General features: G+C 42.5%; 1 protein-coding gene across 3 annotated transcripts in view; it reads right to left on the reverse strand.

The window, feature by feature from the left end:
* Window positions 1-501: 501 nt before the first annotated feature.
* SLIT2 (slit guidance ligand 2) overlaps window positions 502-14815 on the reverse strand; it is a 384683-nt gene continuing 370369 nt past the window's right edge. For 2 of the 3 annotated variants that reach the window (XM_070452103.1, XM_070452102.1), the window contains 4 exons: window positions 11585-11739; window positions 4208-4499; window positions 3788-3999; window positions 502-2279 (listed from right to left, as the gene is read on the reverse strand). In XM_070452103.1, coding sequence (XP_070308204.1) covers window positions 2038-2279; window positions 3788-3999; window positions 4208-4499; window positions 11585-11739 — 901 coding nt within the window. In that variant the 3' untranslated portion in view covers window positions 502-2037. The remainder of the gene's footprint in view (window positions 2280-3787; window positions 4000-4207; window positions 4500-11584; window positions 11740-14815) is intronic. The other variant, XM_070452104.1, reaches the window with a different exon arrangement.

The following is a 14815-nucleotide window of genomic DNA, read 5'->3' on the forward strand; positions in this document are numbered from 1 at the left end:
ATAAAATGACTAGGTTTTCTTGCAGGGAACTAAAGAACTCTTGATGGGTGAGGATTAACATTCCCCAGTCAGTGTTGTTTCCCTGTTCTGGATGGTATATATTGATATTACCAACCCTTGCCTGAAAGCACCTGTGGAGAAAGGTTCTCTTTGTCTTTTCAAAAGTTTTCCATTTTGGTCCTAACTGAGGGGAAAAGAACAACAGAAACAAAGTTCCATTTTGGTTTAGTTAGATCTCATTTTATAATATCTGGGGGGAAGAAATGAATTGAATATGCACATTTTTTTTTTATTAGCCAAGAATGTGTTCTGCCCTCCATCTCTTTCATGTGGCCACCCCAAACCCCAACATGTGACAGTATACTAATCTCAAACCAATTTCTGGCAACAAAGAGGTACCAGTTTCCTTCCCTGTTCTCTTGTTATCACTTTGATCAAGACATTCCTAAGGAGGGAGCTCTAAATAGCATGCAGTTTCTAAGAAAACCAACAAACTGAAGATGAAGTAAATATCTGTTTAATTTACATACATCAGTAGTGTAACTGATATTAGTCTGGAGAAAGACAAAGCACACTGAATTATACATGTACGTCTAGTTTTCTCTGTAAAAAAAAGTTTTTGGAAAGAAACATCTGCAACTTTACAGGGTACCCTGGGATTTTAATGAAGGAAGAGCACAGTCCACTATAAATTCTATGAATTCTACATTGTAATTTAGCAGCAAACATGTTAACATGGGAACATTAAGGTCATAAAGGAGCTTTATTGTTCGTGAAAAAAAAATCACAGTTCTTGACATTACAGCCTTTTCTGTCCCCTCCCCAACCCCGGTAAAAGGGCAAAAAAAGGTCAAGGAAATATTAATTTGTAAAAGATCTACTTTTCTAGTGTCGATTGCTACACACCATTTCTGTTCTGGGAGGACATGCTGCAGAGGGGTGCTTCTTTCTGTACAGTGACCGTCTCACGCATAGACTTTACATACCCTCTGCAGGTGTCCTGAATGAGGCCAGTAGGTCAGTGACACCAGTGGTCAGATGTCAAGGTAAACAAACAGATCAACACACATTTATCCCAAGATAACACCCTATGTTAGTACTATTGCCAAAAAAAAAAAAAAACCCACAAAAGAATCCTGATTTTTAAGTTTGAAAAATGTACAAAAATATCAGGACAATTATAAATTAATATATATTAAAGCATCGAGAAACAGCAAAAGGATGGCCTAAAATGTTAAGTACAATGTACTTTGATACAATAAATATTTCTCATTGAAACCGAATACTGTATAGGGCTGTTTAGAACTCATAGAAACAAAAATTCATATTATTACTAATTTATTTATCAATAATCTATTGGTTCTTTATCATCTCCTTTGTCATTTATATTACAAAAAATTAATACTGGAAATCGGTAGATAAACACTTTTGTGTGCTTCTCCTGCTAACATGCTGACGTTTAAAAAGAAGATAAAATTTATTTTAGCACTCTCATCTCCTCTCATGAATGGAACCCTGGTCTTCAGGATACCTTATGTTTTGCATAAAATATTTCTCATCCATTCATTCCGGCTGTGAATTCTGGAATTCCATCCATCTGCCTTGCACCCTCACTCACACACATGTGCTTGGTCAGTCCTTCCTCGTGAACCACGTAGATGAGAACCAGGGCGCAGAGAATTATGCTCTGGGTAACTTCTCATCAGCAGAGAGAACCTCGTCTCTCTCTTGGGTATGTGCTTCTGCTGATTTCCAGCAAATTAAAAGCTGAATCCCAGTTATCACGGTTTGCATTGTTGTTCTAATGCCTTCAGGTGTATCATTCTTTATACTTCTCCACACCGGGGAAGCTTTAGTTCAAGCATTTCTTCTTTTTTTTCTAAATGCAGAAAAAAAGTCTTCATTCTCATAATAAAAATAAGTCTGTTCTGTATTTTACAATATATTTCAAATATTTCCACTATGAAGCATTCATGAGTCCAACACGGTCAAGAAGTAGACAACATTTTGCAAAGACCAAAGCTGCCAGGGATGCGTTTAGGAGGCGCAGCGGGTACAGCCACACTTTACCACCTTCTCCACCTCGTCCACAAACGAGGACCCATCAGTGCATTCGAAAGAGTATTTCCTTCGCTTGCTCCTCAGAGGTCCGCAGCACTGCCCACCTGCACAGCCCCCTCTGCATTCCAACCGAGACACCTTCTTGGTCGTCTGGCAAGCAGCGTAGCCCTGCTGCTTTTGGTAATAATCTCTTATCCGTTCCCCTCGACAAGAGATTTCTAGAAAAGAACAAAAAGCACAGGCAGTGTAAGGGCAGTTGCTGTTAAGTTGTGCAAAGTGGCTATGAATCTACTGCTCAATTAGGGAGATGCTGTTTTGGCTTCCGGTTTGTAAGGGCTATTTTCAGCGTTTTGCTCAAATTTGGTATTATAGGCTGGTAGCAGAACAGTCTGCTCTGTTCTTTGCAGAAGACTTCTTCTTGGCGTTTATTTTGAGCAAGTGAATACTCTATACATGGACTTTAAAAATACTATGCTTTTGGACCGACAAGAAAATTGGATTCCTAAATCTTCTCTTTTATATAGCAAAAATATACATCTTCTGTTTTTATACTACTAACAGCTGGTTTTGTTTACCACAGGGCACCGTTTCAGAGAGTGTGCAATTTAATTTATTAGACCTAGAGTTTAATACCATTCAATCTGTTACTTAATACAAGTAACATTCCACTAACTTCATAAATCACCCGAATACAAACTAGTTCAAAAAGAGCCATCTGCTAGAAGCCTCCACGGGCACGTTCCTTTCATCTCATCCCCCATATCCACACAACAAAATCTCTGCCAGCTGGAGGTGAAGCACATCCTGATCATGCAGACACAGGAGAAAGAAGTACGTGGGTTGAAATGTCAGCCCATTTCCATCCCTCTCTCCTGCATAATTTGCTATCTTAAATCAGTTGATTCTAAGGTCAAAGGTGATTTTGTCCTAAAGCTAGAGCAAAATTATTAGCATCTTCTTTTCTGTGCCAGAAGATGAATGAGTGATCTATACAGATGAGAACAGCAGATGAAGGTAAGAAAAGTGAAAGTGTTAGTTGCTCAGTCATGTCCCAACTCTTTGCGACCCCACGGACTATAGCCTGCCAGGCTTCTCTGTTCATGGGATTCTCCAGGCAAGAATATTGGAGTGGGTTGCCATTTCCTTCTCCAGATGATCTTCCTGAGCTGGGGATCGAACCTGGATCTCCAGCATTGCAGGCAGACTTTTTACCATCTGAGCCACTGGGAAGCCCAAAGGTAAGAAGGAATGAAAAATGAGCTTCTGCATAACAGAAAAAGGAGCATTTTCATAGCAAATCATGACGTGGGAAGACATGTGAAGGCCGTGTAAAATTCTGACAGTGAAAGTGAAAGTCACTCAGTCGTGTCAGACTCTTTGCGACCCCATGGGCTATACAGTCCATGGAATTCTTCAGGCCAGAATACTGGAGTGGGTAGCCTTTCCCTTCTCCAGGGGGTCTTCCCAACCCAGGGATCAAACCCAGGTCTCCCTCATTGCAGGCAGATTCTTTACCAGCTGAGCCACAGGGGAGCCCACCATGGAGGTTTAGTACCTTCCATATCTGTGCCTGCCTTACACTAGAAAGTAAATCAACAACAGCAACTACAAATAGTGCAAAGAGCTGGCATTTCTCAAGCCACTCTCCTCTCGGTGTGTCTCCCTTTCTCTCTTTTCAAAGATGGCAGAGCAAGAGAGACGGAGGGGCCCAGCTGGCTCAACTTACCCCTATCACAGCTGTCCCCGGTGTATCCACTGCTGCATTCACAGTAGGGCTGCCCCAGGCCCGAAAGCCTGCATTTCCCATTCTTGCACTTAATCGCCTGGCATGGGTTAAACAGATCCTCCTCTTCATCACAGAGGACGCCCCCGTGGCCCTCGAGGCACCTGCAGCTGTAGGAGAACGCATTGATGGGCAGGCAGGTGCCATGGACGCATCTGCAGAGGAGGAGGGATGCAGGGACGGAAACGCGTTAGGCAGAGAGGACAGGAACGGAGGGAGGATGATGGAGGGAATGTAAGGGAGACAGTGCTAATGGACCGACCTCTCTCTCTCCCCTCCATCCCTTCCCCCTTTTTTCCTTTCTAGGGTATGGGTTTCAGGGTTGGAGAGTGTGGGTTTAACTCCCAAGCAGCCCAAACTCACTTATTTCCGAGACAGGGGTCATTGGTCCTCTGATCGCAGAGGGGCCCTGTCCATCCTTCCTCGCACTCGCAGGTGAAGCCAGCCTGGCTGCTGGGCTGGCATGTGCCGTGGGCACACACCTTCTTGTGGCATGGTTCACAGCCGGGCAGGATGCCAGTCTGCATGGGCACCTTCCGGAAGTCCTGAAGTTCGCTGTTGATGTAAAGGTTCCGGATGCAACCGTGGAAGCTGGTGCCATTCTGCCCAGGGGCCTGGCGCAGAGCTGCGGCCACGTTGTTCTTCCCGGGCATGCCTGGGGAGGGACACCGAGTCAGAAGTCAGGTTCCCTGGGGTTCCTCAGCCAGGGGCCACCTGGACCCTCTTAGCTCTTCCAGTGGGATGGGAGCAGTCTGTGCGACTCTTCTTTCGGAGAACCAGACAGAACAAGCATCCTGTCCTGCGGTTCTCAACCAGGCTGCACATCAGAATCACACTGGATCTTTGAAGAAATACTGATGCTTGGGACCTCAGCCCAGACTGATTTGATCAGATTAACCTGGGTGGAGTGGAGGAGGGAGAAGGGATGTATGTTTCTTTGTTTTTATTTTTTGGAAGCTGCTCCAGGCAATTCTAATGCACAACTAGAATAAAGACCCTAGGCTCACTGGTAGTCCATTTATAATTTTTAACATTTGGTTTTTAAAAACCTTATATAGAGGCAAATACCTACAAAATCTAAATTCGGGACACTGTACTTAAAAGTTTGAGAATGGGAGAGGGATTACTGCTCCTTTACCTACACACCCAACTCCAACTTGGACACACACCCCTGAAGCCTAGGGTTTCACAAAACAGTTTTTATTCCCTGACCAACCCCAGGGCCCAGAGAGCTCAGAGGACATGCTCAATGTCACTTGTAAGACTAGGCTAGAATTAGGCTGATAAGACAAACTTCCCTAACCTCAGGCCATAGTTCAGTCCGTTGATTTTTCAGAGGATGAGAGCTGAGGTTCACAAGGACCGTTTGCCCCAGTCCTGACAAATTTCAACCTGGCAACTAGTCCAGCGCAACACTGGCAATATCCCAAGCTCAGCCACGGATGTCATTGCCGGAAAAACTCACCCTGTTTCCTATCAGGATAGCACCTCATTCACATCTTATTTTTTCCCTTGATAATTGGGTGAAACATTCATATTCCAAGAAATTGGGGCTATAAAAGAACTTCTTCCAAAACCAGAATTTGCAATCGTGTGTGTGTGTATGTGTGTGTGTGTGTGCGTATGTGCTTAGTCGCTCAGTTGTGTCTGACTCTTTGTGACCCCATGGACTGTAGTCCACCAGGCTCCTCTGTCCATGGGATTCTCCAGGCAAGAATATTGGAGTGAGTAGCCTAGCCTTTCTCCAGGGGATCTCCCCAACCCAGGAATCGAACTGGGGTCTCCTGCAATGCAGGCGGATTCTTTACCAGCTGAGCTACCAGGGAAGCCCCATCTATATCTATACACACATCACACACACACACACACATATATGTGTAGTGTGCTAACTTGCTTCAGTCATGTCCGACTCTTTGCGACCCCATGGACTGTAGCCTGCCAGTCTTCTCTGTCCATGGGAATTCCCCAGGCAAGAATGCCTTGCCCCTCTCCAGGGGATATATATGCATATGTGTGTGTGTGTATAAATATATATATACACACATACACACACAAATATATATACCCACATAAATATATACATACACACATATATACACACATGTATATTCCACTAGTGACAGTCATCTGGTAACCCTCATTTGGTAAAGCTGAGGAATCTTTCCATGACCTAAGCCAGACCCTGAAATAGTTCCTGGATGGGATCCCACGTGAAGCAGTGGGGGAGGGGATGGAGCCAAGGTCTTCAGAGCAGCTGACATTCTCCCCTGCACTCGACTCTGAGCTACTGGCTGGGGGGCTGACGCTGGGAAAGACCATGGCTCTTACTCTCTAGAAGGTCTGTTGGTTCTAAAGCCCAAGAACCACAGTACTCTCTGGGCCCTGCCTTGTGGTAGCATCTTCTCTCCCATTCAAAGAAGACCCATTCGAGGTCTAGCAGGCACCAAAGTCAGACACAGACACTGGATTATACAAAACCACTAGGCTAGAGATCAAAGTCTGTATTTTTGGACTGTGTGCATTCAGGCCAGTCATTTCCTCTCCTCTGGGGCTCAGCTTTCTCATCTGTAATGCCCACGGATGCAGAAATACCTAAGACCCACCAGAGGGGGCGCTGTTCAGAAGGAGGCTTCCTAGGCCCCCTTCTTTCCCCACCTGAGATTCTGACCCAGAAGGAAGGGGTGGGCACAGAAACGTAAACATATAGCTCAGGTGAATCTGATGCAAATGGGCCTGGTCACACTTCACCAGGTACTGAATTAGGTGTCGTGGATTGAAAGTCATGAGTTTAGGTTTTTAGTCTGCCTATCTGGCCCTGGTAACTGGATTGCTTCCTAGAATGGGGTCAAAAGGACATAATGTTCCATTTCCAGGAGAGGACTAGTAACTGTAAATGTCTTGTTTGGGGGTAAGTTCTTCCTCTTCTTCTTTTTGAAGAGGCTCTAAGACATTATTTATTTCTCCATATGCTGAGTCTTCTTTGCTGTGTGGGCTTTCCTCTAGTGATGGTGAGCTGGGACTACTCTCTAGCTGCAGCGTGTGGATTTCTCATTGCCGTGGCTTCTCTTGCTGTGGCACAGGGCTCTGGGGCACGCAGGCCTCGGCAGTTGTGGCACATGGGCTCAGGGGTAGCATTTCCCAGGCTTTGGAGCACAGGCTCAATAGTTGTGGTGTGTGGGCTTAGTTGTTCCGTGGAATGTGGGATCTTTCCCGACCAAGGATTGAATCTGTGTTCCCTACACTGGCAGGTGAATTCCACTGAGCCTCCAGGGAAACCCAAGGGGGTAAGTTCTTCTAATGGAATCATATTCATTCTGCCAAAACATGTGGACTCTAATATCTGTACATTTGTGATCCTTTCTTCAGAAGTTAAAAAAGAACTTCTCCCAAAACTATTTCAAGAGCTCACACAACATGCATATATGTGTGTGTAAAGACTAAAATACAGACCCATGAAGTTCCACGGCAGGGAGAAGCAATTAGTAAATGTGTTCCTTCTATTCCCAAAGTTAGCAATGATACAGGTCTAGTTTTGATTGTAGTAATTTGTAAACGAAAATGTTGATACATCACACATACAGTACTTTCGGTAGGATATCATAAAGTCAAGAACTATCATAACTCAACGTTTTCAGGTACTTGGTAGACTTCTGACCAGAGAACTAAGTTTTAACTGACAAAAACAAAAGTAAGGTCTAGGGATTTTTCCTTCAGCCTTTCCTCTATGCCATGGACCATAGCTGGGATTTACTGTTGATAAACAACAGTTACTTTAGCAGATACCTTTTAGCCTTAACAAGCCCTACATGTTTCAGAGTGACAATAAAGGGACCGAGGGTCAACACTGAGGTTTTGTCAACACTGTCCAATGGGGACATTAGGAGAGGATTTGTGATGTGTGGAGGGTGCCTTTATGTGTAGGTCTTTAAAAAAAAAAAATCCCATTAGTACAGGTCTTCCCTGTAGTTCAAACAGTAAACAGCTTGCCTGCAATGCAGGACACTGGGATTTGATCCCTGGGTCAGGAAAATCCTCTGGAGAAGGGAATGGCAATCCACTCCAGTATTCTTGCCTGGAGAATACCATGGACAGAGGAGACTGGCGGGCTACAGTCTGTGAGATGGCAAAGAGTCGGACACAACAGGGCAACTAACACTACACTAATATGTGTTCTGGCTGGACTTTGATACACAAAGACATGAGGATTACATTGTTTTGTTTTACGGAAAGCTTATATCACTGGGTAGCTGAAAACCCAAGGGTGGGGAAAGCTGCCTCCCTGTTTTGCTAGAAAATACTCTTAGAGAGGTTTATAGCCTAGAATGTATCACCTTCAGGCTAGCCTCTCTGCAGAGTGTTCCTCTTTGCAGAGGTTGTCTACCTTTCTCTCCTTTGCTAATTCAGCTTCTCCTGCCTTCATCATAAAGAATTCAGGACTGTGGTCTTAGGACTTATTATATTTTTTAAATGTGAATTACCCTGAGACTCGCCTCTGAGAGGAAAGAGAAAGAGCCCAGTGCGCTGTCTGGCAATGAGGCTGGTGGAAAGTGGTTTTCTTCAGGCTTGAGCGGACAGAGGCACTGTCTGCATTCTTCCAAGCCCTCTATCCTTAGAAGGACTGGTAGTGCTGACTTAAAACTCTTCTTTTCCCCTTTTTGAAAAATGTTCTTTTTTAAAAACATGGAATTCTATTTATTTACTTTCTTTGTTGTTTAGTCACTAAGCAATGTCTGACTCTTTGTGACCCCATGAACGGCTTCCCTGTCCTTCACTATCTCCTGGAGTTTGCTCAAACTCATGTCCATTGAGTCGGAGATGCCATCCGACCATCTCATTCTCTGTCTCCTTCTTCTCCTCCTGCCCTCAGTCTTTGTCAGCATCAGGGTCTTTTTGCAGTGAGTCAGCTCTTCACATCAGGTGGCCAGAGTATTGAAGCTTCAGCTTCAGCATCAGTCCTACCAATGAATATTCAGTGTTGATTTTCTTTAGGATTGACTAATTTGATCTCCTTGCTGTCCAAAGGACTCTCAAGAGTCTTCTCCAACACCACAGTTTGAAAGCATCAATTCTTTGGTGCTCTGCCTTTGTTACTTACTTACTTATTGGCCATGCCATGTGGCATGTGGGATCTTTTTTTTTTTCCATTTATTTTTATTAGTTGGAGGCTAATTACTTTACAACATTGCAGTGGTTTTTGTCATACATTGAAATGAATTAGCCATGGATTTACATGTATTCCCCATCCCAGTCCCCCCTCCCACCTCCCTCTCCACCCGATCCCTCTGGGTCTTCCCAGTGCACCAGGTCCGAGCACTTGTCTCATGCACCCAACCTGGGCTGGTGATCTGTTTCACCCTAGATAATATACATGTTTCAATGCTGTTCTCTTGAAATATCCCACCCTCGCCTTCTCCCAGAGTCCACAAGTCTGTTCTATACATCTGAGTCTCTTTTTCTATTTTGCATATAGGGTTATCGTTACCATCTTTCTAAATTCCATATATATGTGTTAGTATACTGTAATGGTCTTTATCTTTCTGGCTTACTTCGCTCTGTATAATGGGCTCCAGTTTCATCCCTCTCATTAGAACTGATTCAAATGAATTCTTTTTAATGGCTGAGTAATATTCCATGGTGTATATGTACCACAGCTTCCTCATCCATTCGTCTGCTGATGGGCATCTAGGTTGCTTCCATGTCCTGGCTATTATAAACAGTGCTGCGATGAACATTGGGGTGCACTTGTCTCTTTCAGATCTGGTTTCCTTGGTGTGTGGCATGTGGGATCTTAGTTCTCCAACCAGGGGTCGAATCCATACCCTCTGCATTGGAAGCACAATCCTAACCACTGCACCACCAGGCTTCTGGCCCAAACACTCTCATTCCACACTTATTAATTTTTTTAACCACATTCTAAAGAGGTCTTAGAAGATTCAGTGAAATGATTGCTATTGAAAGTGTAAAAAAAAACCAGGTGAAGGACAAGTTCGGAAACAAACAAAAAGGCACAGAAGTTAGACTGTTTACTTTTCTGCTAAGAAGTGAAGAAGTGAATGTCAATGCAGGTGGCTTTGGGTGCAGACAGACCTGAACTCAAACGAGGTCTCTATCATAGCGTCATAGCTTTGTGAACTTGGACACGTTCTACCGAATCCCTGAGACAATCCCTTAGGGATCATAGAACAAAAATCTCACCTACTTCCTACAGTCTCTGGGGTGAGACTGTAGAAGCAGCGTTGTGCTGAGAACACAGCAGTTGTTCAGCAAATATAGTTTCTTTCCTCTCCAACCACAGGTAACATCAGTGACTTTCAACTGCCATTCATTGTGGTGCAGGCAACAATGCAGGCTCTTGCCTGTTAATGAATCCCATAGTGTGATTCCCATGAAGCAAACAGATCAGTTATCTTGCTGCCCAGACTTTCTATAAGATACTTTTATTACAATGCATTGTGGTTTCATGAGGATGTGCCTGTCTTCTCCACTCCCCTGGGTACAGAAGGGATGTTCCTTTTCTGTTTTTTATTATTTATGCATCTATTAACTTCGTTATCAGCTTACGGCAGGTGCTCAATAAAGCTTTACGGAATTGTACCAAAGACTTTTAACTGCTTTTAAAAAAATTGAAATTCTATAGGTGTGTTCAGATTGTCTACTGCTAAAATTATTAGAATCAGAAGTGCTCTGGAATTTCAGAAATTTTTCAAACCTGCTTTTAGGGAAGGCTTTGAGGGACTGGTAAAATTATGTAGCATCCCAAGGTTGTTCTTGTGAAAATAATTGATGTAAAGTTGAAAGTACCTGTCATGGTGAAGAAATTGGTTACAATGACCCATTCAGGAACTTTGGCTTATTTATCTGTAAAATGAGTTGATTTTATCAGTCAATTTATCTCACTTCAATGAATTTAATTTGATGAAACTCAATTCACCATTATAAGCTTTCTTGCTCATTTGCTTGAAATTTGAAATTCTATCTCCAGGTTATATCTACTTCTCCAGATTTATGCAAGAGTTCAAGGTTTCTCTACTGTGGTTCTTTTTCTCTGCGCTCCTTCAGATCTCTGTCAATCCTTCACCTATCTGCTCATCTGCCTTCATGTTGCTTAAAAATAATCTTCACTCTGTCTTTTCAAGCCCTAAACCACCTTTTCAACCTTCTCTCTTTATCATTCCCCTTAAGGTCTGAGCTCAACAAAAGTACTTCTCATTGCCCCAATATAATTTGTGAACTTAATTTGTTCATTCATTCATTTGATTTCATTAGTAACTATCCTATCCTGTAGATGAGTTTGCAACTAGTAGTAAAGACACTCCAGCATAGCGACATCTGACTGAAGCTGGGCGTGTTACCCTCCTTAAGGGAGCTGGGGTGGGTCATGTACTCCTCAGTTTGCATCGAACTTGCTTTCTCATCTTTTTCATTGTCTGATTTGACTTCTAACCAGCTTTCTTTTTCCATACACCAGATCAAATAATTATCTGATGTGTAAATCAGCTAGCAAGTGATAGACACAAAGAAACGTTAATGCCCTTCTCCACCCGACTACATACTTATTTAGATCCAGGGCCAGCATTACAAAACAGACTCTTACACCCATCTAGGACTCTTTCTTTTCTATCCTTGCTGTCCATCAATGACTGATCAATTACCATGGCACCAGGCATCAACAACTTCAGGATTAGTCTGTGATGAGAATCCTGGGGTTTGGGAATCCACAAAATTTGGGAAAGGGCTTACCTCCAACATAGAGAGGGGAGTCAAAATTCAGAGTGGACTGCTTTGACAAGTTGGTAATGATTTTGGGGCTCCCTCCGTCCACTGAGAGGGAGAGACTTTGATCCAGGGCGAGTAGTTCCACAATGTGAAAATTTCCGTCATTGATTGTCTCCACACTGAAACAAAAAACAAATCACAATAAATTAGCTGATTCTCCAGTTATGTATTTATTAAATAAAAAGAGGTACAATACAAACTGGACTAAGTTCTTTTGGGGAAAATATACTCCTATCTACCATTAATAAAGATAAGTAGTTGATTTTAAAATGAATATTTTCAGGGAGATACAATCTTTTTTAATTTATGTAATACAAAAGTTTTCTTAGGTAATATAAAAGTTCTCCCATTAAGATATCGTTGGTTGCTCAGCTGTGTCGAACTCTTTGTGACTCCATGGACTGCAGCCCACCAGGTTCTTCTGCCCATGGGATTCTCCAGGCAAGAATACTGGAGTAGGTTGCCATTTCCTTCTCCATGGGATCTTCCCAACCCAGGGATTGGACTCAGGTCACCTGCAATGCAGGTGAGCCACCAGCAAAGCCCTCCCATTGGGATAAATGGAAATGAGTACATTTTGTTACTATCTAGTCACAATCTTCTGGTTTTCAGAAATTATAATTTATGCAATTTAATATGAGTTTCATTTCTTTAGCTGCTGTCATTCCAAATTGTGTTCAAAACACAAGGAGCCTAGAGCTGTGCCAAATATACTCTTTAGAAACTGATTTTGGGGATCACTGGTCTCTGCACTCTTAAGCACTACACAGTAACACTTACCAGAATCAAACATACACATAAATACAGGAAGGACTAACTTGGTAAGATCACTGTATTTTTTGAAATTTGTTAATTGAAAATATACCCTCATTTTATTTGCAATTTTCAGAAGATTTTCCATCAAAGGATATTACTATGAAGATGATTATGCTCATTGGAGAGGTCGGAATAGCAGATTAACTGGAATGCTTAACATAGTCATATCTGGAGAATCTAGTGATGATAATGGTTCTTCAGTTTCTCTTCTATAACTTTAAAGGGCCAGGTCTAACAATCATTAGACCACCTTCAATGCCACCTTCTAAAAACTTTGAGAGGGCTTATGGAAATACATAAAATGGACAAAAACAAACTAGGTAAACAGAACATGACAACTGAAAAATGAAGTTGGGTGCAATTAGTAAGTAGGTGCTATAAGGTTTAAAGGTGACTTAATCTAGTACAAGTGTTATATCAGGCCAATGAAACAGGACAAACAAAGAAAAAATAGGATTGATAGTGAAAATTAAAGAACAAATATTTGAGATATTGATTGGAAAGACTGGAAAAATGGCTCAAAAAGGGAACTATGGGAACATATAATAGGAAGACTGGGAATACCTAATACTCCCCAAGCAAGGATGCATGCGTGCTTGGTCACTCAGTTGTGTCTGACTCTTTGCGACCCCAGACTGTAGCCCACCAGGCTCCTCTGTCCATGGGATTCCCCAGGCAAGAATACTGGAGTGGGTTGCCATTTCCTCTTCTAGGGGATCTTCCCGACCCAGAGATTGAACCTGCATCTCCTGTGGCTTCTGCATTGGCAGGTGGATTCTTTACCATCTGAAACACCCGGGAAGCCCTCCCTAAGCAAAATGATTGCTTAAATTTCCAGGCACTGATACTTAAATTTGCAAATAGGTCAAGCCTGGAAAATAACGAAAAAAATGTATTGACATTTCTGTATTGTTAATATCACAGGAGTCTAATCAAATTCCATTGTTTGCCATCATAAACCAAAATGATTTTTGTGATTTGACAATATAAACCATAATGCACAGCTGTGAAAACCCTTGATGTTCTCTGGTCTTAAGTAGTTAAAAGAGTCTACATGTGTGGGGATTTTGATAAGCTGTTTCAGATATCATCTTTAAAAAAATAAATGTTAGATATGCCAATCAAGTTTTTTTGCCGCTTACACATTTAATTACCCCAACAAATGACATGATTAAAATCAACAGAGGAAATAATATACAAGGAATACAGGTGGGCTCGCTTCCCCTTGTGGCTCAGCTGGTAAAGAATCCACCTGCAATGTGGGAGACTGGGGTTCGATCCCTGGCTTGGGAAGACCCCCTGGAGATTTCCTGGAGAAGGGAAAGACTACTCAGTCCAGTATTCTGGCCTAGAGAATTCCATCGGCTGTATAGTTCACAGGGTCACAAAGAGTGGGACACGACTGAGCAAATTTCACTGCATGTCCAACTACAGGTGTGCTCAGTCGCATCTGACTCATTGCAACCCCATGGGCTGTAGCCTGCCAGGCTTCTCTGTCCATGGGATTCTCCAGTCAACACTACTGGAGTGGGCTCTGATTTGCTCTTCCAGGGGATATTCCTGGCCCAGGGATCGACCTCATTTCTCCTTCATCTCCACTAGTGATCAGCAGGCAAATTCTTTACCACTGAGCCATCTAGGAAGCCCAATATACAAAGAAAATACTTTCTTAATAAAGTTACATACCAACCGTTAGTGGTCTTAAATATGATTCCTCAAAAGTCATGTGTTGAATAGTAATAGCAACTACTAGTTAAACATACAGATTTTGGAGGCAGATAAACCTGGATTTGAATTCTGGTCTTGCATTTATTAAATGTTTAACTTTAGACAAGTTACTTCATTGCTAATAAACTTCAGTCATCTCTTCAGTAAATGCTAATACATATTTCCCCTTCCTATGGTTAAACTGAGGTCTATCCCTGTGAAATGATTTTTTGTTTTAATGCAGAGCAAAACATCTAGCCTATAGAAAGTGCAAAGTTAAATGGTATGCATTGGTATCACCATCTGCATCACCATCATCACCATCATTATATAAATAATTGGATACTATTTCAGGATCTTCTTCAAGAAGAAATTCAATCACTTCAGCTTTATTTTTAACATTAACTGTAAGATGACACTAAAGATTGGTAGAAATATAATAACGCAAGCATACAATGCAAGCACTATTGTTGCTCAGTCGCTCATTTGTGTCCAACTCTTTGCGACCTCATGGACTGCAGCACGTCAGGCTTCCTGTCCTTCACCATCTCCTGGAGCTTGCTCAGACTCGTGCCCATTGAGTCGGTGATGCCATCCAACCATCTCATCCTCTGTCATCTCTTTCTCCTGCCTTCAATCTTTCCCAGCGAGTCTTTTCAAAGGAGTCAGTTC

Source organism: Odocoileus virginianus, chromosome 21 (genome assembly GCF_023699985.2).
Source record: "Odocoileus virginianus isolate 20LAN1187 ecotype Illinois chromosome 21, Ovbor_1.2, whole genome shotgun sequence".
Classification (NCBI taxonomy): Eukaryota; Metazoa; Chordata; class Mammalia; order Artiodactyla; family Cervidae; genus Odocoileus; species Odocoileus virginianus.